The sequence below is a fragment of the Bombus terrestris genome, chromosome 5 (genome assembly GCF_910591885.1).
Source record: "Bombus terrestris chromosome 5, iyBomTerr1.2, whole genome shotgun sequence".
NCBI classification, from domain to species: domain Eukaryota; kingdom Metazoa; phylum Arthropoda; class Insecta; order Hymenoptera; family Apidae; genus Bombus; species Bombus terrestris.
This window is the reverse complement of record NC_063273.1, coordinates 1,225,199-1,253,160: the sequence shown is the minus strand read 5'-3', so window position 1 is coordinate 1,253,160 and position 27,962 is coordinate 1,225,199. Positions and strand designations below refer to the sequence as shown.

The following is a 27,962-nucleotide window of genomic DNA, read 5'->3' as shown; positions in this document are numbered from 1 at the left end:
GTAAGATAGATCCTTTCTCAACATTTAATTTTCATATATTTACACGTTGCTCTTCCACTCCTTCGGATAAGTTTTCCAAGTTACTTGTAAATTAATGACTTTTTCTGATGTTTACATATGAATCTGGAGTAATTCTTTTTCACGCTCTATCATCGTCTTCGCGTAATTTTGCAGGCATTCTATCTAAATCATTAATTCCGCAAACAAACGCGGCTCCAGCCACGTATGATCAGCGACAAGACGGTGACTTCAATGTGGATGCGAAGTTTGAAAACTTTTTGGTGGTCGTCGCTACTTCCGGTAGCAGTGGTCTATTCAAGAATCTGGCTACTCAGGCGCTGGAGTTAAACGAGCTGATCTCGCAACGCAGCAAGCAACAGACCGCGGAGAAGCCATCTGAAACGATGGTTTATGAGACAGAAGATGCAGATGGCGGGAGGGAGCCTTACCATGTCGAGATCGTTCATATAGAGAAAGAGGGAGATAGCACGGCTCAAAGTAAACATACTGACAAGTCGTCTGACGCTAAAAACACAGGGAAAATTGAATTAGAAACATCGTCGATGGATTCTAAAAATTCTGAGCCTGGTTTGCAAGAGGTGTCTATCGATGGTAAAAAGACGGTAAAGAGGACCAGAAGCCTGTGGAATACGGAAGAACATCGTGGACTCGTTGATAGTTCGATAAAAGGAAATAAAAGGTCTACTAACGTTAAAAGTTCGCAAGTGAAGAACCTCGGCCATTCGGACGAACTACCGGTTAAAGAAGAAGAGGTGTTGAAAGCAGCGAGGCCGGGTATATCGTTGAAGAAACAATTGTCGAAGAAGGAGGAGGAAGACATACCTTCGATATCCGAGGAATGGAACGAATTGGGCAAAAAGGAGGAGCTAGTGTTGTTGGGTGGCGGTATCGAGAACTGCGGACCTGGAAGATATAGGGATAAATTAGGTGTTTGTCAGAACGACAACAATTTTAATTAAAATTCATTCTGTTTAGTAAGAGGTACATAGGTTCCATTTAAGAGTGTCTATTTATACGACGATTGTGATATTTGTATACTATAGTTGAAAGTTAAAAAAGGTAGTAAAAAAGTATAAAAAGCAGGAAAATATATAAAGGAAATTATATGAAAAATTCAAGCGCAAACTTTGATCTCGTAACCGAACTATATATATACACTGAAAGCTATTCTATCTTTTTCTACATTTGTACTATTTACATCTACAATGTATCGTAGGATTGTATCATGTTTACGGAGAAATAAATATACACGCACACACGAACAAAGGCATACTATTTTTTTCCCTAAAATAAGATCCAGCAAAATATGTCAAGTCTAACCTAAAATTTTGTGAACGTTCTCCCTTACAGAATGTTCTCGGATGATGAAAATTTATCTCTGCTTATCTCGATAGATAAACGATTAACTCTTATCTGTAGGCTCAAAGTGGAACGTTTGAATTTGAGTCGCGTTCAAGTGATTCCGATCTTCTATAAGCTTTGGTCGGTAGGCGCCATTCAAGGCGAACCAGGAAGACGATCCTCGAAGTTCGAGCATGGCGGAAATGTAAGAGCAAGGGCAAGGTTACGGTAATAAGCGGCGGCTGAGACAGAGGAACGGGGAAATGAACTCGGTGGGGCCATACGAGGCCGTTGCCCTTTACAAATCGGTCCCGTATATGTGCGTGTATGCACGCGCACCCGCGCGTATGTGTGTATGTGGGTAGGTGTTCGCGTGCGCACCGACAGAAACACGCACGTTCGGTATATTTCATGCACGAAAGAGTGTGTATAAGTTCGGGAGCAAACCGGCTACCAGTGGTTTTGTTTTTCTTCTTACCAACCGAACTTTGTTCTTGAATAGAATTACGTAGATTAATTAAGACCTAAAAAGAAACAAGAAACGTAACGGGTCTTAAAGAGGTTGAACGAAATGACATATTTCACTACGACGATAAACAACTAATTAGATCCTGTAAAACCTTAAGCGTAAATTCTGACATTTATTATCTCTTTTACCGTGTATTTAATCTTTGCTTCTCTATCGATAATATAAGCACGATTGTATGTATATTCTACAATAAGAACGTAGTACTAATCGATCAATGAATGTAGCTCAAAGAGTTGTAGAAACTGTTTCTTTGTAATTCTACGAGCTACGACACGTAACTTGCAAATTCACGAATATCATTTCATAGTTAGTATGTCATTGTGTAAGAGAAATCTGGTGTTGATTGAAATTTATTGTTCGAATCGCCCTTAAGACAGACAACTGACACATAATATAGATAATTCTAAAGTAAAGTAGAATGAGATATCAACGTCGTCCGAGCAGAAAAATCAATTCCAACCAAGATTACGTTCTACCTGGGTATGTATGCAACAGAACGTGCACAGTGGCCCCCAGGTTCTTGAACTTGCCTGACGATCTGTTTCCATGCCAGGTGGGGACCGGGATCGCCGGTCGGCAGGAGACGTCGTCACACCTCGCTCATCCTCCGCATCGTCAAGACGTTCATTGCTCACGCTACCACGCCACGGGCATCGTTTTTTCTCATCAAAAATCAACTTACAAGTCCTTTTAGTATTTTCGATCGTTCCTCGATCGATCGTTTGCCGCGTGTCAGACTTACCTTGTTTAGGCGAGAATTCCAAAACATCGGTAATTTCGTTTCTCGTGATTGCTCAACGAATCGACGAATCGACGAAACTCGACAGCGTCGTCGTAGAAGCGGTTTCGTCAACGATCTGGTTTAAGACACACGCAATATAACCTCTGAAATTTATTTACGTCAATTATTAGAAACAGACATCGATGCTATCGATCAACATGCGGATCTTCAAAACGGTGCTGCTACTCGCCGCATTAGGCTCTAACAGAGTTGCTCAGTGTTTACCGATTGCGAACGAAACATCGATCGTGGAGTCATCGAGCCCGACGACGCCGCCTTCCTACAATTCTACGGTCGATTATTACGATCAACGACAAAACGGATCTGAGAATTACCGTATCCACGTGGACGGCGTGGTATTCGTCGTCGCACCCGTCGAGACGCTCCTCCTAGCCGGTGTTGCTGGCGATAATAAACCTAACTTACCGATAATTGATTCTTCAAAGCCGCAATCCAGCAAACCGGAAGTCGATTCTAAACCGTCACCGGCGCCCAAATCGACTCACAGGTATTTTCCAACTTTTGAGTTTCACTCGGTACCGACGTGATACTATTTCGCCTTGAATTTTACTTTGTAAACAAAAATTTTCTTTTTAAACAATTACGTATAATCGATGTTTATTTTCTTATTCATTTTTAAAAAGATGCAGTGTCATTCTTGTACAATGATACTACTTTTGATAGATATGTAAAATGCTATTGTATGTATTTGTATATTATTTCTTTTATTTTAATGCACTTTCTTTTTAATTTATCAAACTGATGTAGTACCTTTATTTTTTAGGGCTGGTTTGCGTTTGGCGAATTTGCTAGTTCCGTTGTTGCGTCGTATTCGCCAGGAATGAAGAACTCGGTCTTTTACACGAAACGCTGCAAGACATTCGCGTAAAATGTAATTATCCTATCATCAATATTTTTTGACAATCGACCCTTTGCGACCATTCCTACTGCCATTTTCTATCCTTTACGTCGACATTAACCGATTATTAATTTTATCGTAAGATTATATTTATTTTTAATCTTGCTTGTAACGAACTGGGCAGATATTTTGTAGAAAAAACACGAAGAGAAAATATCAAGAGGTTAAACGTCGTACGAGCCTGTGAACGGCGCGAGGTTTAGATGGGTTATTTGTAACTTTTTAATATTATTCTTCGAATAGAACCAATACTCGAGCCCTCCATGAACAATTGTATACTAAAGTAAACATACGATACACGATTCTTATCGAAACGAAATTTATTTGATTAAAAATTAAAATACATTATTTACGAGTTCTTTTTTGGTATATCATCACAATACTTTGTATAAAAAATGCTTAGGACTATGATTTTCAGAATATATATCATCTGGGTGGAATCGTTTATTTCATAAAAAAAAAAAAAAAAAAAAAGTGAAAAAGAAGATAGAGGAGAGAAAAAAATCACTTTCACACGATCTTTGTAATAAGTCATTTCTACTATTAAAGGAAAAGAACGAAGGGAAACCTATATAAAAAAAAAAGGACCGATCGTTTAAAACGCAATTAGAATAAAGTCGTAAGTTACACGATGTTCACTTACATATATGTATATACAATGCTTTCGAAACTTACACGATGAATAATTGTGACTTATGGAAGCGTGTACAAGAATATGTTCTTCAAATATATCTCACCATTAAAATAGAAAGCAGTTCTGTATGTAACGTGTGTATTTTCTTTGTTTTTTTTATCATTTCGATGCTCGGGAATAATTTGCGACAAATATTTATATCATTCCGTGTTTTTCGTTCTTCATTTCTTTTTTATGATAATGTTCAAACAAAAGATATTCCCGGCCATGTTTGTAATCACTTTTGGAACAGCAAGGATGTTTAAATATCGACAAACGGTGAATCAAATAATATTACGAACAACATCGTGTGTCGTTCCATTCGAATGATTCATATTTGACAATATATTAATTGCGCCAATCCTCACTATGTAGTGCATCGTAAACCTAATGTACCCTGTTGTCATTTTACGTTTGAAGATTACACATTCGTTTCTTACTTTTGTTTCCAAGATTCAAATGAATTGTAAACTTCGATGAACAGAGTTTTAAGGTACATTACAATCTATCTGCTTTCCTCTCTAAGTATGTATATAGGAATTAATACTCTTGAGAAAATGGTTCGTCATTAATAGCAGGATAAAATGTAATTCGGTGGGCACGAGAAGGAAATTCATTTGTTATCGCAATTAAGTATCCTTAACAAATTTGTCTATGCTTCATAATTTTTTTGTTCTTTTCTTTTAAAGCGATTAATCGCGAGTAATCCTAACGCGAGATGACTAACTATTGTTTCGACCATGTTATACGCAAAAACGACAATGATTCAAAAGGATACATATAAATTATAATCTCCGACTGAAAGAAAGCCAGAGGTTGTACGACTACGATATCGGATCATGAATTATCGACTATATCGATTTTGAAATGATGAGGACAGATTTACTGTTATTATATACACGGATTATACGTCTCTCAACGATAAAATATACTAAAGCAATACGCACGAATACCTTCCATAACACGACGGCACGGAGAAAGCTGTACACGACTTCGACGCACGCAAAATGCCTATGCTTTATGGACTACCATATTAGCTAATCATCTCGACGTGATTCGCCGAGAAAAGTTTGCATGTATACATCGTCGAGCGTCAGGTTAGCTCGATTCTCATTCCCCCAAACGATACGCATTAGGGTGACTTTCCCGTACGCAGCTCCCGTTTTGGCATCAACAACGGACAATTATGCAAACAATGGAATCAGTAATGATACACGTCGTAAGAAATAAAGGACGACAACAAAAAGGAAAGAAGGGGGGAAAAAAAGGAAAACAAGAGTAAGAGGAAACGTGTTTAGGAAGATGGTTGAGCCGCTGCGTTCGCGTTGAGATCTTCGCAGTTCGTAGCTCCTCCGCTATTATTAGCAACTGCGGGCTCGTCAAATTTTAATTCCTCCTTACCCGCCTATAGAGGAATTATTCCATTTGACATCTTTTTTAAAAAGTCAATCGTTGATTAACAAATTCTTAAAACGGCACCAGAAACATTTTATAGATATGTATCGGTAACGTCACCAGCTATTACCTCTTTGATCAGTAGACGACAATTCTCCATCACGCTACGCCTTCTGTCCGAAGTGTTGCTGAGAATTTCGTCCGATTGATGCAGGCTGTCCACGATTTTACGCAATTCCTCTAATTCCGTTACAGTTACCTCCAATTTCGTTTCTAACTCGGATCTGCAAATCACTATATATTTATGCAGTGTTCTCTATACGCGTGTCTTGGTGTACAGCAAAGAAATATAAAATTACTTCTCTTCTTTCAGCTCCTGAATGCACGTGTCGTTATCGAGCTGTATTATTCGTAATACTTTTAATAATTTCGTGACGAGGTTATCTACATCGATTACTTGATCTACAAGACCAACAGCGGGACAATAATCCGAAGCCAATGGGCCTTCGTTGGTGCCGGTGTCTGACTCACTGATAGAGTCACAATCATCGTCTTCCTCGTTTTCAACCTGTGAACAATTATACAAATTTCAATTGACAATCCGTCGTTACGGTCTTTTCTCGATATTTTCCTATTTATACCTTACGACGATGTAAAATAGCTTGCGTGAGATTCGTAAGACTCGAACACTCCTCGTTGGTGCGCGTCTTTTTCAAATTACTCTCGTCCACAGTTTCCGGAAAACTCAAAGCTCTGCGAAGCGAGTCGCTACTCGATACCATGTTATGCGAGTATGTATCGGGCAGGGGAACATCCTCTAACACGCTTTCCATCATCAGGCATGGCTCGGTTTCGAAATCGAGCAAGTCGGACGATGATTCCATGCTCAATTCTAAATAATTACATAGGACAAGGCCATTATTATCGTTGCACGATGCTTTTGATTATCGTCGATCGATCGATTCCTCGCTGTTAGTAACCATTCTCGAACGATTAAATTTAAATTACGATATATACCTTTATACATTTGTTTGGCTGATTCTAAGGTAGATTTTTTATCGGTGTTTTTCGTTGCAAAAGGATGCGTCGCCGCGTTCCGGATTGCTCCAATTACCGCGGAAACGAAGGAACCGCTTTTTGGACTAGGTGTACACTCTTTCAGGCTATGTTTAGAGCTAACAGGACTCGATTCAATGCTACTATTGCTTCTACTGTATGCTTCATTGTGATATATCACATCCTACAAATAGAATTGTTAGATGTCGTTAAATGGTAAACAGAAAAGAAACGAATAACAAAGCAAGATGGTGGAATATTACTTCAAGGTCTTTTACTGAGATACTATAGGATGTTATCAGCTGGTCTACTAATCCCTCTAGCCTAGTTCCAAGACCGGAGAGCGCAACCGCAGCTCCGGAAACGGCGGCGCCTTGTGTAAGTAAGAGTTCCCTGCTTCGTCGTTCGACTGCATTTAATTTCATGCTCATAGATAAATTTTCTTGCCTAGAAACGTATGTCGAAACACTATGTTAGTAAAGAGACTCGTGTCTAGGGAAACTTTTCAAGATATATTTGACCCGTGTAAATACTTACCTTCGTTGTTCGCTGATTCGCACTAAATGTTTGCATTCCTCCGTTTGCCTCTCTAATTCCAACTCGCGTTTCGTTAACAGTTCCTCCTTTTTCGCAAGCTACGAATTAAAAAGAAAAATTATACCAACGTGTACGTCGGTCGCTTCCTGGTTCTCTTTGTATCTATGTATCAAGAATATACTACCTCTGTTTCCGCCTCTTTTAAAGCGTCCGCCAAAGTAGCTTTCTCTTCTTGGAGGAAATCTTGCATCTCTGCCGACTCAGCTTCCAGCTCCTGTTGCTGTTGTAACAATGCCTTCTGGGCAGCCAAGCTTTTCTCCAAATCCTCCATAAACGAATCAAATATAACGAGGGAACAAGTACAAATAAATAGTCGAGCCACGATAAAAAAGCAACGCTAGAAGAATAATATAACTTACCCTACTTAACATACGGCACAGAGACTGTAAATCCGCTATCTCCAATTGTTGATTAGCAACTACTTGACCAGAAGATTGCAAATGACACTCCAGCTCTAGGAAGCTGTCGCTGCCTTCTAAAACCAAGCCATAATTGCTCGATCTAGTAGGGGTGCGACCAGAAAGAGGTACGGTACTTCGACTTAAGTATCTTAATAACTACCTGCATGTTCCGATTGCGGCGTGCCAAGCATCGCCAGTACCCGTTGCGCGTTTCTATCCAATTCTTGTCGCGCAAACGCGTGATCCGCTTGCTCTTCCTCAAGAAGACGCTTCACTTCCACGATCTCAGACTTTAACTTCTCGTTCTCCTCTTTTTGCTGCGACGTTTCTTCGTTTAACCTTTTCAAGTCGGTCTGCATCGTGTGCATGTCCTCCCACGTGCCCTCCGTTTGACATTGTTCGTGCAGTCTCTCCACCACTTCCGGGCCAGTGACAGCGCTCGGCACCCCGGACAAAGCGTTCTCAATATCGTGACCGGTCAGACCAGTTTGCACGCTGATCTCGTGGTAAATACGCGTCTTCTCCACGGTCTTGTGCCTAGGGTATGGCGGCAGACTCTTGTGCCCCGAAGAATCTTTGGCTGTGGTCTTCTTTTCGATCTGTTGTCTACTCAGGCTCGCGTCTCTACTTCCAGGTCTACTTCTCGTAGTCCTGTCCGTCTTTTCGCTGACTTTAGCGATACTTATTTTATTCCTGTTCCTTCTAGGTAACGTGGCGTACGTATCCAGCGCCTTGTTATCCGTACTTGTGGTCATCTTATCCGGTCTAGAAGCTTTCGAAGCTTCGGCACGACCTGTATAAGGTACCCTAGGGGTGGACAGAGGTTTTCGAATCTCTTCGGACGGCGTTGAACTCGGCGTGCGTGCACCGCGTGTGCTGGACCCACCTCTGGATCTGCAGCTACCGCTTTGACCTCGGCCACGCTGCGCCAGGTCCTTGTTGATTTCCGTGGTGAGTACGGATGGCAGTGAATCGGGAATGGGCCTCGTCCTGGTTCGCGGCGGCATTGAATTCAATCCTGAACGGAATGTCGTCGTCGCTCGACTGTTATTTGCCGTGTTATCGTTACTATTCTCTTTGACGGCAGATTTCTCCCGGGACCGGGCCCTGTCCCTCGTCGTTGGCTGTGTTTTGCACAGGATGCCTCTCGGAGTCGCGGTACGCGGCTTGGAACGTGCTGGAGTCGCCGAATAATTGGTGCTTAATGGCGTTGGCTTTACCCTGGTGTTCTTTTGAGTCTCGGTCGTAGTGGTTTTCTTTTTACTAGTGTTAGACACGGCTACGGTTCTCTTGGCGTTCGTTCGATTTGCCCTGGCGGAAACGCTGCCTGCTATGGAGGAACTTTCGCTACCACCTTCGCTGGTACCTTCTCCACCGTTGGTCAACCTCACGTCGTCGGGCAATGTCGCGCATGGGTCCTCGTAGACGGAGCAACAACTGACTAGACTGGAATCGCAGGACGCCTCGTCGAGGCCGCCGCAGCTGCTCGCATAATCTATGCTGTTTCGACTTCGTACCTGAAACCGGCATCGATGAATGTACATACGATTTCGACGACAATAGCTTAGCGAGAAAAGTCTCAGATCTGTGACTCGGATCTTAGTCGTGTCATTCTATTGTAAGTAAAGTTGTTAACCGATTCGCTTATTCAGAGGATTTTCTATGGAAATTGTATGAGAGGAGTCGGTGAAATATTTTTCAAGCATGCTTCAAAAAGGTTGGCTTGTACAAGAATTTTTTGAGATTAAAGCGTTCTTGGCGCCTGAACCAACAGTTCCTTCTCGTGTGAAATACTAATGACCTACTAGGACTGCTTCGAGCTATTCGCAATACTTTCCCAGGCGAATTTATTTACAGACCGAAATGGGTCACCCTGTATAGTAAGCTGTAATCTCGAAAGCTCTCCCAATCCAACATCCTTCGTACGTTAGAAGCGCGCGAATTTTTCCTTCCTTCGATGTTTTCGCGGAGAATTTGTTCGCGGCGAAGTGTGTTTGAGACCTTGCTTAATAGGTCAGTGAAATATCGAGAATTGAGAACGACCTCGTAGTACCCTTCATACGCAAAAATCCGAAGAGCTCTTTGCAAGGTCTTACGTTCGTTTATCAAATTTTTGACTCACGATGTACGTAAATATACGTGAAAATAAGCGATCTAGAAAAATTCTTGTATATTCTTTAACGTCGAATTTCTGTATAACGTAGTGGGAAATTGTTCCAAAGCGTTTCATCCCTTAACAGACTTTCGATCTATCGTACAACGCACGAACAAACGAAAATTCGAAGTAAAACGCGCTTTGCCACAGAAATACCGCTAGACGATCGAACGTAACGAAACGCCCCGGGACTCGCATTTTTCTACGGTCCAGTTCGATCGATCCTCACCCTTGGCACTTCGGTGGCGCACCCCTCCACTCCACTGTCGCTTCCGTCTTTGCTGTCCTTCCCTTCGCCCGTATAATCCTTCCTCTCGTTGTTCAGAGTTGCATCTGGCTTAGTTGCCTCGGAAGATTCGGTCACGTGGATCACGGTGATGTTGCAGTCGCTGTTTATCGTAGAGTCCATATCATCCTCGTGCAAAGGCTTATCGGCTTCGACCAACGGCGAGGCGAGATCCTCCGGGACTCCAGAGTCTTGCCTCGCCACATTCTGTACTGGCGAAACTTTCAGACTGTTGTCCTCGAGCGGCGTCATCTCCATCTCGAAGCCTGGTTGCTCGTTCGTCGGTGGCACGCTCATTTCGTGGTTGCCATTCTGTAATTCGAAATAGTCAAATAATAAACCACGTTGAATATATGCTGGATAATCGTGCGAACTTAATGGATACTTTTATACGAAGAGAATTCGGGGAATGGAAGAAACCTAAGTAAAAGTTTGCTTCAGACTTTAGCTATTACGACGACTTTTTATATAATTTTTTACGCGTTACATACGCAATACCAAGTATCGCGCAGCGTGGAGGAGTAAAATACAATTTTATCCTCGCAGACCTCGTTTCCGAGAAAATCGAATATAAACGTCGCATCGAGGATGCGTAGGCTGCATCGACTCCTGTCTGAACGTATTCGGGCTCAATTTCCTCTTCTTTGCACGAAAAAGAGATAATAATCTAGGTCGAAAGAAGTTAAAATACCAAAGAAGGACGGTACAGCGAAGTTGGCGTAGTCGCGCTATATCAGAGACTGACCGACTAACTCAGACACAGACGAATTCTCGAACCAGAGAAATGAATAATCGAAAGGGACCGTTCACGGTTGAACGAACAAAGCAACGTCCAGCACAGACCGGACAGACTTGCCAGATCGATAAAGCAATTAAAATCCGGATCTTGACCATGCACTGGCAATCGGCTTGATATTCGATTACTTCGGACCATATCCGGCAATCCTTCCAGAATTCACGAAAATGAAACACACATGGACGAGGGCCAACGATTTTTGAGATCCACATGAAAATTTAATATTCCGTCCAATCGCCCGAAGGAAATTTCCCGTTCATTCGATTGTACAAGGGGTTAAACGAATTCGAGCGTGAAATCTATAGGGTGATTTTGGATATTTTGGTAAATTGTTCTTGAAAGTATTTTGCTTATTTCTCAGCTTTCTTTTAAATTTCGTCTATTTCTATGAATATGAATGAATCTTACTTATTGCCGGAATGTTGGTGTCGCGTCGCTAGTACGAGATCTTCGTTGATTCATCGGCCATACGTGTAAATACACGTGTTTGAAATATCGCGAAATACTAGCGAGAAATTGCGAGTAAGATCGCGTAATCGCGCTGCCGATTTGTTTCGCATTACCAGCCGGGGAATCTGTGACATATACGTTTTGGTCAAACGTATAAAACTCGCTGCAAAGACAAATCGACCAAAGTCCTCGAAGCATACGGTAAAAATAACCGTTACGTGTGTTAAATTACGTGTCTAAAAAAGAAAAAAAAAGAACGCAATTTAGACGATCAATTTTAAAAACACATTAGGCGCCTCAATTAAGTTATTACCAACTAGAAAACGAAAGACGCAGTAATAGGAAAGAAAACATAGTCAAAGAAATACGATGTATTAAAATTGGCCATTCCGTGTTGAAAGAAATACGTTTATTCAGAAACTTTGTCTACTTTATTTTGATAGAAAACCAGTTACTTCGGTGATCTTGATCGGTATGTTTCTATCGCTTGTTACCTACCATTGCGACTAAAAGTTTTACATCCGTTGATTTAACTACATATAAATGACATACTATCGCGATATTAAATCAGTGCGTTACGATACCCAAGACGCACAGGTTTTAAAAGGCATTGAAAGTCGAAAACAAAGTCCACGAAAAGAAAAAAAAAGGAGAAACATCGGTTGAACGTGACCGTAGCGGTAAAAACACCAGCACGCTCGCCTCCACTTCCGTCTTATAATCTCTCACTCGATGCTTTCCTTTCTCTTTTTAGTCACCGCTTCCGCGATATGTTCCTCTCTTTCTCTTCCGCGTGGTTACGTACACACTATGTACTTCAATCATAATCGGCGAGGAAGATCACGTCAGCACGCGGTGTTCCCCCTTCCGAGCATGTTTGGATCGCGTAAAAGGCGTTTAATCACGTGCTTAGTCATTGAACGAGCGTGCAATCCATCGTTGATCGATCGCTGCGCATCTTTCGTGCAATTTATATCTGATGAAAGGCAAGAAATCTTGGCGACGAATACATCCACGTATCTCCCGACAAACTCTCTTATCAAACTTTATGTCCGGATTTTACCGGTTGGCTCGTTTCGACTCGTCAACGAAGTTGTTCGCTTTACGATTGGATCATTCTTTCTGTGACGTAATTTAAAGTAACAGGTAATTGCTTTCGACGATCGAGATAAATATGAGAAGGAAGAAGCTCTGGTATCCCTGATTTAAGGATGCCCGAACATCGTAAGTCGTAAGGCAAAGATTATTGGAACGACGAGATATTCCTTTAAATCAAATTGCATTGACGCGATTCTATTCCAGAAATTCTAATTCGCTTCTAACGCTCAAGTTAGAAAATTCACGCGTATATTTAATATTGCGTATTTCTAAAATTTACATCGTTAGAACGAAAATGCTCGAACGATTTGCTCGATATTCGAGCAATTCAAAAAATCTTAATATACCAGTACGAGTATCAAAGGAAACGTTAAAACGTTCTACACCGCAATGACCTACGAACGATTAGGTCACTCCACCCACCGCTAGAATCCTCGAGCAATTCAGCCGGATTCGAGTTTCCTTCAATTACACAAACCGTCCAACAGGAAACTTTAACCTACCAGCGACCACTGCGAAACGACGAACGAAATCCTCTCATTTAAATTTACGTCGTTTCCCATTCTTTCGAACAATTATTACCCAGTCTAGCCTATCTAAATCCCATCGACGATTACCTCCGAATAAAAGCCACCTATTCGAGTACCTTGTAATCTCGATACATATTCCAATTTCGAACAAAGCTATCGATAATGATATTATAGGGAAAAAAGGGGCAGACTCCGGCGAGTGTGTCAAAGAAATTGCCCGACTCTGAGAAATACGTAAGGTCGATATCGTTAGCGATAGAGAGCTACGCTTGACCGTGATAATCGGCGAGAACCGTGTAAAAGCGGTTCTCGTGCCAGTGGCGGCTAGAAGGTCTCGGTGAAGTCCCGAAAGCGGCGAGGCCGGATTGGCCGACAAGGAACCCCGTTTCGTGCCGCGCCAACCATTATTACGGCGCAGCTACGCTGTTGCTGCTGGCTGTCTCGTTCGACTACTCAACAAACCAACAACCACTCGATCCCACGTTGGATCCACGGCACCACGTCTTACCACTTCGTAATTTATTCCGCCTCTCGTTGCGTCCTTTCGGTGGTTAATATTCTATAGTTGATTCGTCGATCTGTAGTTGGTTCGTTGGTCGAACGAATACTTCGACGTGTCCATTTTTGATAAAATCGACAGGGAAACACGAGTTTTCTGTCTTTTTGTTCAACCAACTAATCGGTCTGTAGTTGGGCGTTCGATCAAATTTCTTAACGCGTTAATAAAGAAGAAAATCGATAGAGGAGAGAGAAGAAGAAAAGTGACATTTTCGTTGATTAGTTGGTTGATTAAAAAGTCGAATAAACGTGCGTCCCTTTGGACTAAAGAAAGTTGACGGAAGAACAGTGTATATCGATTTCCTAAAGCAGTATTTGGAACGGTGACGTAGAAGTGCAACGGAGTATGAAAGCCAACCATTGTATCTTGGCGAAGAGAAAATAACAGGTTTGGCGAGTTTGACAAAGTGATTCTACTACAAAAAGATAGCGAGATAGGGCCAGTATCAAATGTATTTGATAAATATGTGCGATCCAAGGAGAAAGTGAAGAATCTCGATAAAGAAGATCAAGGTGAGTCTCGTATCGATTTAACAAACTTAATGCTTGAAACCGATCGAACGCTTCTCCGGTTAGTTACGAAAAGAAACCTATATCTCGAATGTTTGAAATGCTTTGGCCTAATCTTGAAATTATCGTTTGCTAGGAAAGATTCTATCATGATATTAATCTAAATATTTTATATTTTCTAGAACTCGAAGATAGCTGGCGAAGGAAATACCGAAGATAATAAAAAATCGCTTTATCCGGCAACCAAAGCCTATCGTCGCAATCGCTATTCCATCGAAATCCATCTTTCGAAAATAACGCGATCCTCGGAATATTTCTCCAAAAATTCTCGAGTTGATTAAATATCGCCACGGAAATTGCGATATCTAGATATTATACAAAGTATTACATACGATAATAATACTTAGATATTATCGCCCAACACTCAACTATATCAAATATACCACGTATAAGTTATAATAAGACGAGAACATCGTCGGAAAATTTCTGATCCAACTGATTGTAAAATCAAAGACACCTCGGTGAAAGCACTCACCTCGTCGAACCGCAGCACCAGGCTGTTAAACCTGACGACGATCCTCCTGGCGAACATGGAGAAGAAAAACAGAGCCCGATTCGTCTAGCCGATTATCGAGTGAATTTGCCAAGAACGAAGAAGCCAGGTAAAAACGACGAAACCACTGGCGATTAAAGACTCAACTGGACGAAGGAGGAACGACAACTCCGGAAAATCGATCTCCCCGAGCGTTGCGTAAGACGCTCCTCGGACGTTTCGTTTTACAGAAACACCTCTACGATTACACTCGATACCGCATTGCGAGAAAGACCGTAAAAATAGACGATCATCGTTTGAAAAACATGGGAGTGAAGGAAGGAGAGGTGAGAAAGATCGCTGGCGATGGTCTCTCGGTGAATCTATGTTCCAACAAACAGGTCCTCGAGATCACCGGCGACGGATGCGACATTTCCATGTCGAAGAACCGAGGTAGCGTGAAAGTAATTGGCGACGGTTGTCGATTGAGGATCGACCAGAACATGGGAGACGTAGAGTACACGGGGGATGGTGGACAGGTTCTTTTGGGTCCAAAATCGATCAAGGATAAAGTAAAGTATCACGGTGATGGCGGTAGAATAAAGTTCGACGTGGAGTTGAGAATGAGGAATCGGAAGTCGGAAGTTTCGAAGGAGGAGACGGGAGAAGGAATGGACGAAGGAAGAGGGAGCTCCGAGGAAAGCAAGGATGCCGCGAAAAAAGAGAATTCGGAGGCGGAGAAGGAGGAAAAGAAAAAGAATAGAAGAAAAGAGAGACGAGACGATTTGGGTGGTAAGGAGGAGAAGAAGGGAAGATCGACGAAGACTAAGATCGTTACGACTTTTGTATACGACGAAAAGATCGTGAAAAAGTGGTTCACGAATCCGGAAACGTCCACCAGGACTTTGAATGGAGTTTCCTCCGTGAGGATTGTGCCGCATAAAACGAAAACGAAAATCGAGGCGAAATAAAGGGGAAAATGTGACAAATAACGGGAAAATTGTACGATTCCAGAAGAACATTCTAAATCAGAACCCAACCGAATGGTTCTTAACCAGAGGTACATGCTCGATTTATAGTGGTAGATTTATCGTAGTAATTAATCACGTTAGTCTTGAATTTTTATTTTCGCTAGTACTTAAATTGTTCGATTTCGATTTAGAAAATACGAAGTTTAACTTAAAATCGTGAAATACTGATTTCGATAGTCGAACCACGTCGAGGAAAAAATTAAAAAACGTAAGAAATGCTGTGTTGGATTCTCGCGACCTAAGTCGGACTTAAAGTTCCTACACGTGGATGGAGTTAGAACTGGTAAAACATTGAAGAGGATTATCTGACCGTGGATCGAACGTTTGCGTAAAAGTGACTAGTGTGAACGTACTTCCTCGATGATTCTTCGTGGAAGAATTTTTCGACGAAATGTGGGATGCCCGGAATCGAATAATCGCAAGAAAACGTAGCTAAAAGATATCTGCGATATCGTGATCGATCAAACTAAAACCAAGGTTTCTTTAATTTCTCGTTTCATCCTTCCTATAAAACGGTGTCAGGTAAAAACAAGGAAATATTTGATAAATATTTCAGCGAAGAATGATTTAATTGTATTTTCCTTTTAACTATAATTCTCTTAGTTCCTAATCGTGAATTTCGTTTGTTAATCTTGTAGAGACCAAGATATCGAACATTTTTAAACAAACTTGTAATTTTTTTACGTCTTATGTGTACATATATAGATCATAATAATTCAATCGTCAACTGTAATTCATTTCATAATTTGTTAATTACGAATGTTCCGTTTAATTACTTATTTATTAGAGATAGATAAATAATCTAGATAATTTGAAAATCCCCAAGTACGATCTATTTGTTCGATAGTTCGTCCATTTACATTCTAATAATTACGATAAACGCCCATGAAATATTTATAAGTAATTAACAATTGTGATCGATATTTCAGTGTTTCATTATTTCTTATCTACTTATCGTTATCGTTGTCAGACAACTCATACGAACAGTACAAACCATAGATGGTATAAACACGTTCCATAAACACGAGCGATAATGAACCTCGCGAAATACTTAATTACTAGTCAAAAACAAGTAGAAAAATATGCCGATACGATTTAGTATCTCTCGCTTATTTTTTACTCGGCCACATGGTTATTTATGAGCTTCTAAGTTAGGAATTTTTAACGAGCTTACTTTATATTTGACCAATATATGTATTTGCGCATGGCGAAATACGTACTGATTTAATTGTCAGCGAAACTTTGTTGCCATCGGTGAAAACTTGGAATTACGCTTTGTTTTCTATAGAATCCAACCACTTAAGAAGAAAGAAAGAAGATAAATCGGATTTCTATCGTTTTAGAAAATTCTGTAACCGAAGATCTATCGGTCTAAAGGAAATTTCTATCGAAATCTCCGGTATTAGTTTAAATATTTGAAATACAGATGTACGCAATTAATAAAATAGTTGGCAATTTTTGACTGGCTGTATATTTCAGTGCACGTGTAGCTAAGTTAATTAAAAGATACCAAATATCAAATGGAAGATGCGCATTTGTCTAATAAATTACGTATTATAGAGTCAAAGTTTCTCGTATTATTTTCCTGTATACCTCACTTTCCCTCCCTTCGATACCTAAATTTATTTCCTTCGATTTCGCAGCCTTTGAATTTTCATATTTCACTTTTGTGTTACTGTTTCAACGCTTCAAGTCTTCGAGAAGATTGTCTTCGCGTGTATTAACAACGATTCTAACAATCGTATTTTCCAAAAAGCTGGAATATTTATCAACGATAAAAAGAAGAATAGCAACAAAGTTTTTGGGTCGTAACACGACTGCCGATCGATATTTTAATTGCACGACACCGGAGTATCTGCTGTAAAGGTATCGAGAAGAAGAACGAGGTTCGCGATGCAGGTAGTCGCACGAGAATTTCGTAACTTTCACCGGTCGATTGGCGCGCGCGAAAATAAAATCCGTGTAGGTGGCCACGCTCCATGGGAACGGTGTATGATCGATAGGGGCCGCGTGTCTGCGGTAAATCATCGCCAAACATTCGATATCCGCGAGTTCGTCGAGTGGCACGGCTGGTTCTGGGTATGCAATAACCGTCGTACATCTGCCGAAGGTTTCTCTGTTCGAAATGGGTCGCGTCATGCTGACGAAATTACGAATCGTGCGCGAATAGCCTCCGATCGATGCTCGAATAAATTTATACGACTACTATTCGCTTTTAGAAGCTTTATCTATCGGTTCTTATTAGAGGTATCAAGATTCAACGACTCGACGATCAGATGCCGATCTTTCCCTCATTTTCAAAGGTAAAAGATTCGTTCAACGACCAATCCGATATCAAGTTACTAACTTGTTAATTCAACCTAGCGGTAGCTCGTTAACTTGTTAAGTTAGTTTCTTATTAATTGGAAAATGTAGTAACTTACAAATTTGCTGATCCAACTCGGAAATTCGTATACAAAATGCCAAAGGAAATATTATTCGACTAATTTTTCATGTATAGCAAATACCTAATAGCCCATAATACTGGTTTCACTTACCAATGCAGTTCTTATTGCACGAAGAAGGATCATAGTGTAATATCGGAAATAAAATATTAATTGATTTATTAATTAACGGATCGTATAGATGTTAGTCAAATAGTCAAAACGCGAACTAATCACAATGATACACTATAATTTAGACAACTCGATTCAACACTCTCACTTTCACGACAACACTAGCAACACTCTCGACAACGCAACTCGTACTCTCTGAATTCTCCATACATACTCCCTGGCTTCTCCATCGATACTCTCACTAACCTCGAGGACCCACCATAAACAAACTTTTAAACTGTAAGTGTTATTGGTTTATGGATGGTCCTCGGAATAATCCTTAGATTTATTATACGTTCGTACAAATTACGGGAGAAAAGCAGGTATTTACCTAACGGGAAAATCGGTTTTCCCTGCAGCTTTTAAATCCTTTTGTCCTGAGATATTACGATATAATAACTTAAACAAACTCCGAGTATACAAATTACTTGTAGTTGGAAATTACTCATGTAGATAAAGGATCGCTGTATTTTTGGCCGCACCATGGCTATATAATTTGGAGTAACGTAGAATATAAGAATTCTTGCATTCGGAATAAAGAAATGCCCATGTACAGCGAACCGAGTATTGCGAATGTTATCGTAAATTGAAATATCCATTTCCTTTCTGGACTAACGATACGCAACAAAGATTTCATTTTCAACGTACAAATAAAGAATCAAAGGAATCCACTGTACCATCGCCATTCTATATCTATTGTACCAAAGACGTTCCGTAGAACCCATCGTGTCCAATTTACGATTCTCGTATCGCAACGGAGAATTTTTCTATTTTTCCTATCAAGTGTAGTATACGTTCGACTCTTTGAACCGCGTTACTTCAACGCTTGGAATCATAATGATTTCTGAGCTCCGCGTGTTTTGCCCCCAAGTTCAGATATTTATTCATGCTGGTTGCGTAATGTTCTAGTTGAAAAACGACTGTGGATATTACAGCAATGTTATTGCGATCAAAGTATCGTCGATCGATATCAACCTGACCATGACTCTGTTCTCGGACCGTTGATCGATAATCTACGATAAAGAATCAAGTAAAAATCGCGATAATAGAAACCTGCGTTAAGCAAATCGAGCCAATCCATCTGTAAATATATTTAAAAAATAATGAAACGAGAGAGACTTTTAAAAAACCAGACCGATATCGGCTGATAAGATATCGCTAACGCGTCGTCCTATCGTCCGATCCAGTTGGGCATTAACAGAAGTTATAAGTGGAGGAGATAATGACAATTTTTTCGTCACTGGATATACCTACAGGATGTCCTGTACAATATGTTTTAATGGGTTTGGAAATGATTGTACGCGCAAAAGTAAGTCAAAAATGTAAAATATAATTTTTCATTCGCGACGCCTAAACGGAAGAAGCAACCAGAGAGTATAAAAATTGGAAAAATCAAAGACGAGAAGACGTATACGATCCACTTGCTACGAGGACATCGTTGTTTCGATCGTGAAGTTTCGGACAAGCCTGACGACGATACTCATTTCCGCCCAGACGAACGAGGATTCTTTATATGGTCACAGTATCGCGCACGAGGAGCGGATGCGTTCGTTCCTTCGTTAATTCAAGGAGGAGCCCGGTGGAATCGAGGGTCGCGCCGCCATTCAGCGCTTTCATCCGCCTTTCTGACCCAGCTTTCCGTCGACGCGGTGCAAAGGTCGCCAGTCGTAATGGAGGTCAACCGGGGATCGTTAGCTAAGTTTCTTACTGGAGAAAGCTCGCTTTGCTCTTTATTAAGACCATCGAGGGATTCGAGAGAAAGAAAGAAAAGAAAAAAAAAAGATCCCCTCGTCTATTAGCACCGTGCTCTGTTACGCGCAGTTCCACGACTGAACAAGTCGCTTTCGAGAATGTGAAATTAGTTGGGCGTACTCGAGAGGATCCACAGGAACTATAGTTTACGTTCTTGCAGCACGCTTCAACATTTCTTACGAATAACAACCTCTTTTCTTTTCAGAATTCCAACTAAAGACATTTTTCTGAAGAAAGTTAAACTAGATTATGTTACGATGCTTTTACGCGTTAAAAGTCGTGTACGTTTTGACCTTCGAACGACCTTTGAATCATCGCCAAGCGACATTGAACCCGACCAAGTTCGAAACGAAATTTTAAATTCCTATCGGAGATAATTAAACGTTTCTCTTGCGGTGTCCTTGACACCTCCGACTCCGCGATTTTTCGTAATTTCTTTAGCCTAGATCATCGAACATTCGAGAAATTGTGGAATCGAAGGTGTCAAGGACGCTACAGGAGAAATTTTTAGCTGCCTCTGACGGTAGCTCAAAATTTCCGTTAAAACTTTATCAAGGTGAATCAAGATGAGACGTTGACGCTCTTGAGTATATTAACTTCCGAAATATAATTTTTCTACGCTCTGTTTGATACGTACGAACGATACAGAAGAAAAGGAAGAAAGGAAGAGCCAGAAGCAGGCAACGAAAAGAGCGTTTGGAACGAAAAAAGGGGTGGAAAGTCGATCGGTGCAGATGCAATTAACAGTATACAGCGAGACGAATAGAGAATTCTGAACGCTCGCTAAAGTTCTACCCTAACTCGGTGAAACGTATGCCCGTTAATGAGGACACGTGCACCTCTTCGGACGGACAATGCTGACGCCATATACCGGGTGGTGCTCGCGTATCACCGCTCGATTATATTGTAAATATTGACTCTTTGCGAAACTTTGACGAAAATTCCATTAGTGAAACGGGTCGATGTAATTGAAACCACCGTTCGCGACATAATCGAAAGAGCACGTGTGGCCCATCGATAGCAACCAAAGACACGCACACACTATCTATATACATAGATAGATAAAAAAAGAAGAACGAAGCGTGTCTATACCAAGAATCGATCCAATTGTTATTTTCCTACTATTCGACTGTCTTTGTCATTTTAAAATTCTGTCAGCACCTTGTAATTTTCTTGTAACGCGATACGTGTACCTTGAAATTCAGATGAATTTGCAACGATCTAGGCAGATTATAATCGAACGTATTCGCAAACGTAAATCTGTCTATAAATACATACTGCCAACTAAGAAAGAATCCCTGTGCGATTTTTTAACATACAGGTTCATGAAAGAGACGAAAGAGATTAAATTCAGATTCGTTGTGCTATACAAGGTGTACCCGCTTCAAGAGCGGACAGCTGGCGCAAGAGCAATGAAAAAAGTTCATACGAACCTGTGTCCTGTCTTATCTTCGTAGAAGGTTCTCGAAATGGCTACCCTCGGTTCGTACGTAAGCTTGCAATCGCCATATCGAAGAATTTCGCAGTCTTTCCAAAAAATTCCACGCGCATGTCGAACAATACACACCGGGTATAGCCATTTCGAGGATCTTCTGCGAGCATAAGAAAAGTTGCGAATTACCGAAACGCGAAAATGGCTGTAACCTTGAAACGAGGTCAGATAGGACATATATTCGTACGAACTTATCACGATACACCCTGTATATTCGTCATATTGCATTTTTAATATTACGAGACGTATAATAATTCCAGCATTATTACATGGCGTGTCGTTAATTCAGATAGTAGTCGAGCTAACCGCAATGCGGTTGAAACATCCCTTTCCTGATAACATTGAACGAATTATTCGCGTCGACGAGTCTGAAAGCTTGCTTGGTCTTATCGAAGCAATGTCAAGAATACGCGTGGATCCGTCTCGTGTTACAAGCCAATTAGCCGTATCGGAAAATTCGAACAAACTTTCCGTCGCTCGATAAAAGAATTCTAATATTCCAACCTTATGTATCACCCTATATATCTACGAGCCACTTACTACCGTCTATTATACCTTGCGTTTCACACATTCCTAACGAGTCTGTTCTAATTGCTTTATACCCAATTACGACCTTTAGAAAGGTTCTAAAAATTCTAAAAGATGCACAACGATTGTTTTTATTCCAATAAAAGATTATTAGATGCGTTTCGTTTCTATAAAATCTCGCAATATACGAGTATACGCATTGTTGAGTATCTCGAATCGTTCAGATCCCACGGTCTCCAAGAGTAAGAGTATCGCACGTTTCGTATTTAGATCCGCGTTTAACTCAAAAGCGAACACGAGCTGCTGTACGTGTACACGGGCAGCGAATAAGAAGAAAAAGAGCTGCGTTGCAGCTTGCAGCTTGCAAGCTGTTCGGATCGACCGGCTGGGAGCGCGTGTTTTCCACGGATTTTTGCGCCTCCTCGTCGACGCTCTCGCTTCAGCTTCCGTTCGTTTCTCGCGTGAATTCTCAAAGGAGTCTCTTTGCCGCCGCACCGTTTGCTTCGAGAACTCAGAAACGAAATAACAACGGTCTCGCGGTCTCGTGAATCTGGGTGAAATCTTTCATTCTTTTACTCGTTCGATGAAATTTAATCAGTTCGTAAAAATCCGATTAAACGCAAATAGAGGTAAAATGTGAAACAGAGAAGAAAGGAGAGCGTAAAAACGGTGCTAAGAAGACAATTAGCCGTTTGAATCTGAACGAGGTTCAAAGGATGGTGAATAATTCGAAAGTGGAAGGGGAAAGAACCCTGAACGAGTAATTGATCCGTAACAGGCTGTAGCGAGAAAGACAGCTAACGAGATAAACAGTTTGTCGCAACTATATCCAATTCGAACCTCTGTTTTCATAATAAAGTCTCACGAGCGAAAGCAATGATAAAGGGATTTGCGTTGACACGAGTCAAAGAGATTGCATTATGCGGACGATGTATAAGAATGGCGACAAGAAAGATCGTGCAGGAAGCCTTTTATGCAATTTCGTGCCGCGACTCGCACGAAGACGAAACCAAATAAGGTAGCAGAACGTGTAACGCGAAAACGTCGACGACGATCCATTTTCGTTCCGTCTCGTCCTCTGTGATCGTCGATCGTCCCATTTAACGATCCTTCGTCCCTTTTGACCTTTCGATCGCAAAAGGAAAACGATCTATGCCTTTCAAGATGTTTCGCTTTATCTTCCAACACGATAGATCGAATCCATCCTATTCGATTCGTAAACTTCCGCGTTCCTCCGCGAACAATGCATAGAATTTCAACGTTCTTCATCGTCATGGAAAATTGTTCCATTCGATAATCGATAAATAATTTGAATTCGAGTTACGTAAAATTTGCATAGCTGCGCATGAAAGTACTCCGTCATTTCGACGTGCAAACCAGCAAGGTGAAATTATTTCGTTATGATTCATGCCACGAATTCTATTCTCAACTACAGGACGGTTCGAATGTGACGTAATAGTTACGATATATTTAATTCCAAGCGAAACAAAAAATTTCATCGTTTTACACGTATGTCATAGAATATGCGAGAAATTGTTCGTTGAATCATCCAATGAGGAGACTATGGGGTTCGATAAAACGCTCATAGTACGTAGAATTTATTTAATTACAGGTACTGACGAGTGCCGGTAGAAATTATGTTGTGTAATTATATCATTATCTCGCGATTATATGCTTCACGATATTTCATAACGAAGAAGAAACACGTTAGATAACCGATGAGCCCTTGAGATCGAGAATGCCTCGATTTTCCTCCACGGAGAATTCATTATGCCGCTATATCGAATTCAAACAACCGTACCGCTCGTTCGCTTGTTTCCCAATTTATAAATTCCTTTCTCCCAATAATCCGACCGCTATAATTATCTTGTTAATCGTATTTAACATGCGCATTTCTATTTAATCCTTGCGTCAACGATTAATTGCCCGCACATAGAAACATATTTAAAATATTCCAGTGAAAATATCGCACAACCGGTCCGGATCCATCGCATTAGCAAAATAAACATTTGTAAGATAGTTCTAATTCAAATAAACGGCAAACGATAAATAAAACGCATTGCCTTTCGTATAAGTGAATTTAATTCATAATTCGTAATAAACTCGAATCTCTGATATCGTAAATTTTGTTGACAAATGTTTATTCCGAGTTGAACGCACGGACGGACGCGCAGAGTGATTTTCTGATATTTGTATAAGATTATAAAAGTAACGAACGGTTGTCAGAGGAAATACAGAAGCGAAAAGTCTGCGGAAATACCAATAGAAAATGAATTATCGAGAATTACCTTGAAAAAAGAGAAGATCCGGGGAGCAAGCGAATACGAAGCGATTCGTTCGGTGGTCGTCATAGTGACTCCTCTGCTTCTCGAGTCAACGAGATCGAGAGTCGCGTCAGAATTGTATTTAGGGTTGCATTTACGCGAGTTGAATCACCAGAGATATTGATATTTCGCTGGTAATATATTTATAAATAAGCTACAGGCACAGTTACAGGGATTTTACCGTCTTTTTCCGAGCGAATTGATTCAGATTCTAGTTGTTGCTTGGATCGCATCCAACCATTCTGACCGTGTCGAATTCTACTCGCGTGTATTCCTGACTGAATTCGCCGGTAGAAAGTCTCGCTAATTTAGAAGTTTGCTATTTGTGGAATTTCTTATCGAATGGTAAATCGAAAATGCTAGTTGGAGAAATAGCAAAGCGACGCGCACAGGGTGACTTATGGATTACCATAAAATCTGATTGTAAGTAATTACCTGGATCGAACACGTAGTTGACAACGAACATTATGGCGAAGAAATATATAACTCCATTAAAATAACTTTATTGTGCGTTTCGTTGACGTTTAGTGTCTGTTTAAATGGTAATAGCTAATAAATAATTATATTCGATGACTCGTTGACTTTTTTCGGGCGGTCGATGTTGAAAAAGGCCAATGTCGAAAGCTGAATATGTGCAGTGGAATTTTGCTTATGAATGCTTGAATGAACGCTTATGAATGAATATCGAGAGTACCGATATTATTATCTTCACACCTGTCGAAAATATAACGTCGAACACCTACGATAACAACGGCGAGCAATCTAAATAAAGAAACAGGAAATGTTAGTTGGCAAGTGCAAAATGTAGAGTCGTGTTAAAGTACAAATAAACATATTCGGAGCCTGTATAAATAAACATGCTGTCAGGTAAATAAACAAATATTCTTTTTCTCGTTTTTTAAACGAACGAGTCGGAAAGAAAAAAAGGACCGTGCAGTTCATGATGCGATATCGACGAATAAAAAATATCTATTACATCTAACGAACCGATTCAAGCGAGATCCGTCAAACTTTTTTCTAACTTTTATTTTTTATCGGACAAAACTTCCAACGCCTGTACCGTAACAGACGTCTACCAACCGTTGTACAAAGTCAACCCCTCGATTCCACCCCAAAAGATATTCGAATCCTTCCATCTCCTATATGTTCCAATTTCTATTCTACGCGTGTACGTCTACCACACAAGGATCGCAATCGACTTTGATTCTCGGGAGAATAATCGAGATAGCTAGTGGCCGTTAATCGACGATTGCACCACCGTGTATCTGATTTGGGCACTTTCTCGCGCTAGGAATCAAGAGCGCGAAAGCGACATCGATCCTCCGCCGCGCCACGCTGAGACGAGGAGACGAAGAGAAGCAAAACGACCGGTGAGTCAACGATCCTCGCGATGATGCGAGCCGTTGCATCATCCGCCGACGAAAGTTCGGACTACGTCCAAGACGTGACCAAAAAAGGCAACCACGCGGATCAAGCGTGCAACGAACGATCGAAACGCGGTTGCACGTCGCGCGCAACGTCCATAGGAATTTGTCCAGCGAATTCTACCTATCGATCACTGCCAGGCAAAAAGAGATTAAAATAGAAACGGACTGATATTATTCGACGACGGGATCGGTGACCTTAGTCTAGAGAAAATTTCGTCGCGAAAACCAGATGGCAGCGTACAGCGAGTTTGCATTAAGCTGGTGGGTACTCGAGATAGTCTCGAGTAGCTTCCGCAAGTTCTCCTATTGAAACGATATGAAACACGGAACATACGACGCGCGCTGTTCGCTTGGAGTTGATGCCACGATAGGATCATCGTGTTTCGCGACTTCCTTTCGAGAAAAACATTAATTTTCTTTTATCGTGGAACGTGATTTTCACTCTTCTATCGATTATCTGAAACTTAAGGTAATTGTGGCTTCTTTCGATAGCGTGGTTCGATCGTCCTGTTACGACGATACATGAGAGAAGAAGAGGATTAAAATTCTTTTATGGGAAAGCTTTAGATAAAGGGTGCACGGTAATTTCATTTGTATGCAGCGGTGTTAGATCATGGGTGGATAGTAGTAATTGGTTACGTGATTAGAAAGAACGATCCTCGCTGCTAGTAATAAGTTAGAGCTAGGTATTTTGTATGCTCGTAACGTTTGCAAAGAAGAATCACGATCAAAGTATATCGAGATCGATTAGAATTTTGAATCTGACCTTTCGAATTTCCCATAATACCAAAGGGTAGAAGTTCACGGAATATTAAAAGATTCGCGAGCGAACAAAACGATCGAACAAGGCGATTCGTACCGTGGATTAAAAAGAAAGTTTGTACGAAACTCGCGAAGCAAGCGCGAGAACCGATTCTATTGCGCGTTCTCGGTGCACGTCGTGCGAACCATTAAACGCGACTGCGATGCCGCTGCGAGATTCTTTGCATACCGGCTGGGCCGCGTATCGTGCAAATATTATGGCGAGGTCGCAGATGGCCCGACAGAAAACGAGCAAAATTCCGGCCAAGTCGACGCGTCAAAGGTGAACGCTTCGGTGCCAGAAATAACCAACCAGCTTCTTTTTATAATGATCGAGCTGCGTGTCGACGGTACGTTCAACCAGAATTTACATACCTACGATGGAAAACCTCTGGCATAAAGCGGCATAAACGCACAAACGTAAATCAGATACGAATTCAAGCTGCCAACGCGGCGAAACTACTCTTTTCTAAATCTTTCGTAGACCGGTAATCTGTCACGTAACCGAGTATTTTAAACACACGACGGTGTACGTATAGCGCAAGAAAGTTTTCCAACAACCACCGAGATCTTTCTCGTAAGCAGCAAGTGGAACCTCAAACGCAGTTCGTCATCGTGTCTTTCGACTCGAGCCGACGTTGCTTCTAGCTGCCTGACCTACGGCACTGAACGTCTATTATTAGGTAGCTTGCGTTTCCTCTGACTTCACCGGGATTGCGGTGGAAAATGAGACGCGCGAATTTTGTTCCTTGCGTGACCTTACGCGATCTTTCTGATCGCGACGCGTTAATTAGATCGACCAGATAAAATTCAGCAGCGATAGTCGACGGATCGCTCTTCTTCCACCTCTACCTTTCCATCTGTTTCTTTTCGCGCGTCGCGTACCACTTGTGCGCGCGTTGGTTACCAATGTTGTTTTGCGTATTGGAGCATATACTCCATATACTGTGTGGCAAATTGCAGCATTTTGTAGACTCTAGGATTTCCTCGCGATATAACGTTCACATTCGTTCGAGCGTTCCAACTTTGACTTTACTTTCGACTTTTCGCATTAGGAATCGAAGGGCTTGCAACGATAATCAATCAGCCTCTACGCTTTAATCGAGGAGGAGAAAGAAAGGTACAAGGTTTCGTATCGGAGAAAACAAAAGTTTGTTACTCCGACTATAATAAATATTTGTAGCACGAAAACGATCCAGTTGTTTCGCAACTTTTGCTTGGTACAAGTTCGTCGGTTTGCTTCAAGTACTGGAAAGTAGAACTACTTGCTTCGATCGCTACTTACTTTGCAATTGACACGGTATCGTAATCGACTCAACTAACCGCTAGAAAGATCTTAAATCAAGGAATTAACGTACATCGTACTGCATCGTGCTTTATCGCAT

The 27,962-nt window shown here is 41.1% G+C and overlaps 4 protein-coding genes and 1 long non-coding RNA gene across 14 annotated transcripts in view; 3 read left to right on the top strand and 2 right to left on the bottom strand.

Moving 5' to 3' along the window:
- The window catches only part of LOC100645593, a 1,467-nt gene extending 333 nt beyond the window's left edge, over positions 1–1,134 (top strand). The window contains exon 2 of the mRNA XM_012308994.3: positions 175–1,134. Coding sequence (XP_012164384.1) covers positions 175–980 — 806 coding nt within the window. The 3' untranslated portion in view covers positions 981–1,134. The remainder of the gene's footprint in view (positions 1–174) is intronic.
- Positions 831–3,532, bottom strand: LOC125385186. The gene is made up of 5 exons (XR_007224196.1): positions 3,444–3,532; positions 3,008–3,242; positions 2,898–2,952; positions 1,342–2,776; positions 831–924 (listed from the first exon to the last, which is right to left on the bottom strand). It is a non-coding gene; the product is annotated as an uncharacterized LOC125385186 (long non-coding RNA).
- On the top strand, positions 2,438–4,366 carry LOC100645832. Of its 2 annotated transcripts, XM_012309004.3 has the most exons (3): positions 2,438–2,662; positions 2,804–3,180; positions 3,457–4,366. In XM_012309004.3, exons 1-3 carry the CDS (start codon positions 2,438–2,440, stop codon positions 3,515–3,517), a joined length of 663 nt encoding a protein of 220 aa, XP_012164394.2. In that variant the 3' UTR covers positions 3,518–4,366. The 2 variants fall into 2 exon arrangements, with proteins under 2 accessions (XP_012164394.2, XP_003395855.3); XM_003395807.4 differs by lacking the exon at positions 2,438–2,662 and having other exon boundaries at positions 2,775–3,180.
- On the bottom strand, positions 3,894–27,962 carry LOC100642565. 9 transcript variants are annotated; one of them, XR_001098750.3, is made up of 12 exons: positions 24,314–24,403; positions 10,098–10,466; positions 7,874–9,230; positions 7,672–7,787; positions 7,437–7,577; positions 7,253–7,350; positions 6,979–7,162; positions 6,677–6,899; positions 6,301–6,551; positions 6,019–6,227; positions 5,790–5,953; positions 3,894–5,669 (listed from the first exon to the last, which is right to left on the bottom strand). XR_001098750.3 is itself a non-coding variant. In XM_020863281.2 (12 exons), exons 1-12 carry the CDS (start codon positions 27,945–27,947, stop codon positions 5,559–5,561), a joined length of 3,225 nt encoding a protein of 1,074 aa, XP_020718940.2. In that variant the 5' UTR covers positions 27,948–27,962; the 3' UTR covers positions 3,894–5,558. The 9 variants fall into 9 exon arrangements, 7 of the variants coding, with proteins under 7 accessions (XP_020718940.2, XP_012164391.2, XP_012164385.2 ...); XM_020863281.2 differs by lacking the exon at positions 24,314–24,403 and adding an exon at positions 27,936–27,962 and having other exon boundaries at positions 5,790–5,943; XM_012309001.3 differs by having other exon boundaries at positions 3,894–5,696; positions 5,790–5,943.
- Positions 14,955–17,226, top strand: LOC100645713. The gene has a single exon (XM_048406169.1). The coding sequence runs from the start codon at positions 14,955–14,957 to the stop codon at positions 15,597–15,599; it is 645 nt and encodes a 214-aa protein (XP_048262126.1). The 3' UTR covers positions 15,600–17,226.

Coding starts and splice junctions, on each gene's coding strand:
- LOC100645832 (XM_012309004.3), top strand. CDS start 2,438: ATGCCAGGTGGGGACCGGGATCGCCGGTCGGCAGGAGACGTCGTCACA. Junction 2,663..2,803: donor GCGAGAATTCCAAAACATCG/GTAATTTCGTTT, acceptor GTCAATTATTAG/AAACAGACATCGATGCTATC. Junction 3,181..3,456: donor GCGCCCAAATCGACTCACAG/GTATTTTCCAAC, acceptor TTTATTTTTTAG/GGCTGGTTTGCGTTTGGCGA.
- LOC100645713 (XM_048406169.1), top strand. CDS start 14,955: ATGGGAGTGAAGGAAGGAGAGGTGAGAAAGATCGCTGGCGATGGTCTC.
- LOC100642565 (XM_012308995.3), bottom strand. CDS start 24,376: ATGACGACCACCGAACGAATCGCTTCGTATTCGCTTGCTCCCCGGATC. Junction 7,578..7,671: donor TGTGCCGTATGTTAAGTAGG/GTAAGTTATATT, acceptor TCGTTTATGGAG/GATTTGGAGAAAAGCTTGGC. Junction 7,351..7,436: donor TAAAAGAGGCGGAAACAGAG/GTAGTATATTCT, acceptor TTTAATTCGTAG/CTTGCGAAAAAGGAGGAACT.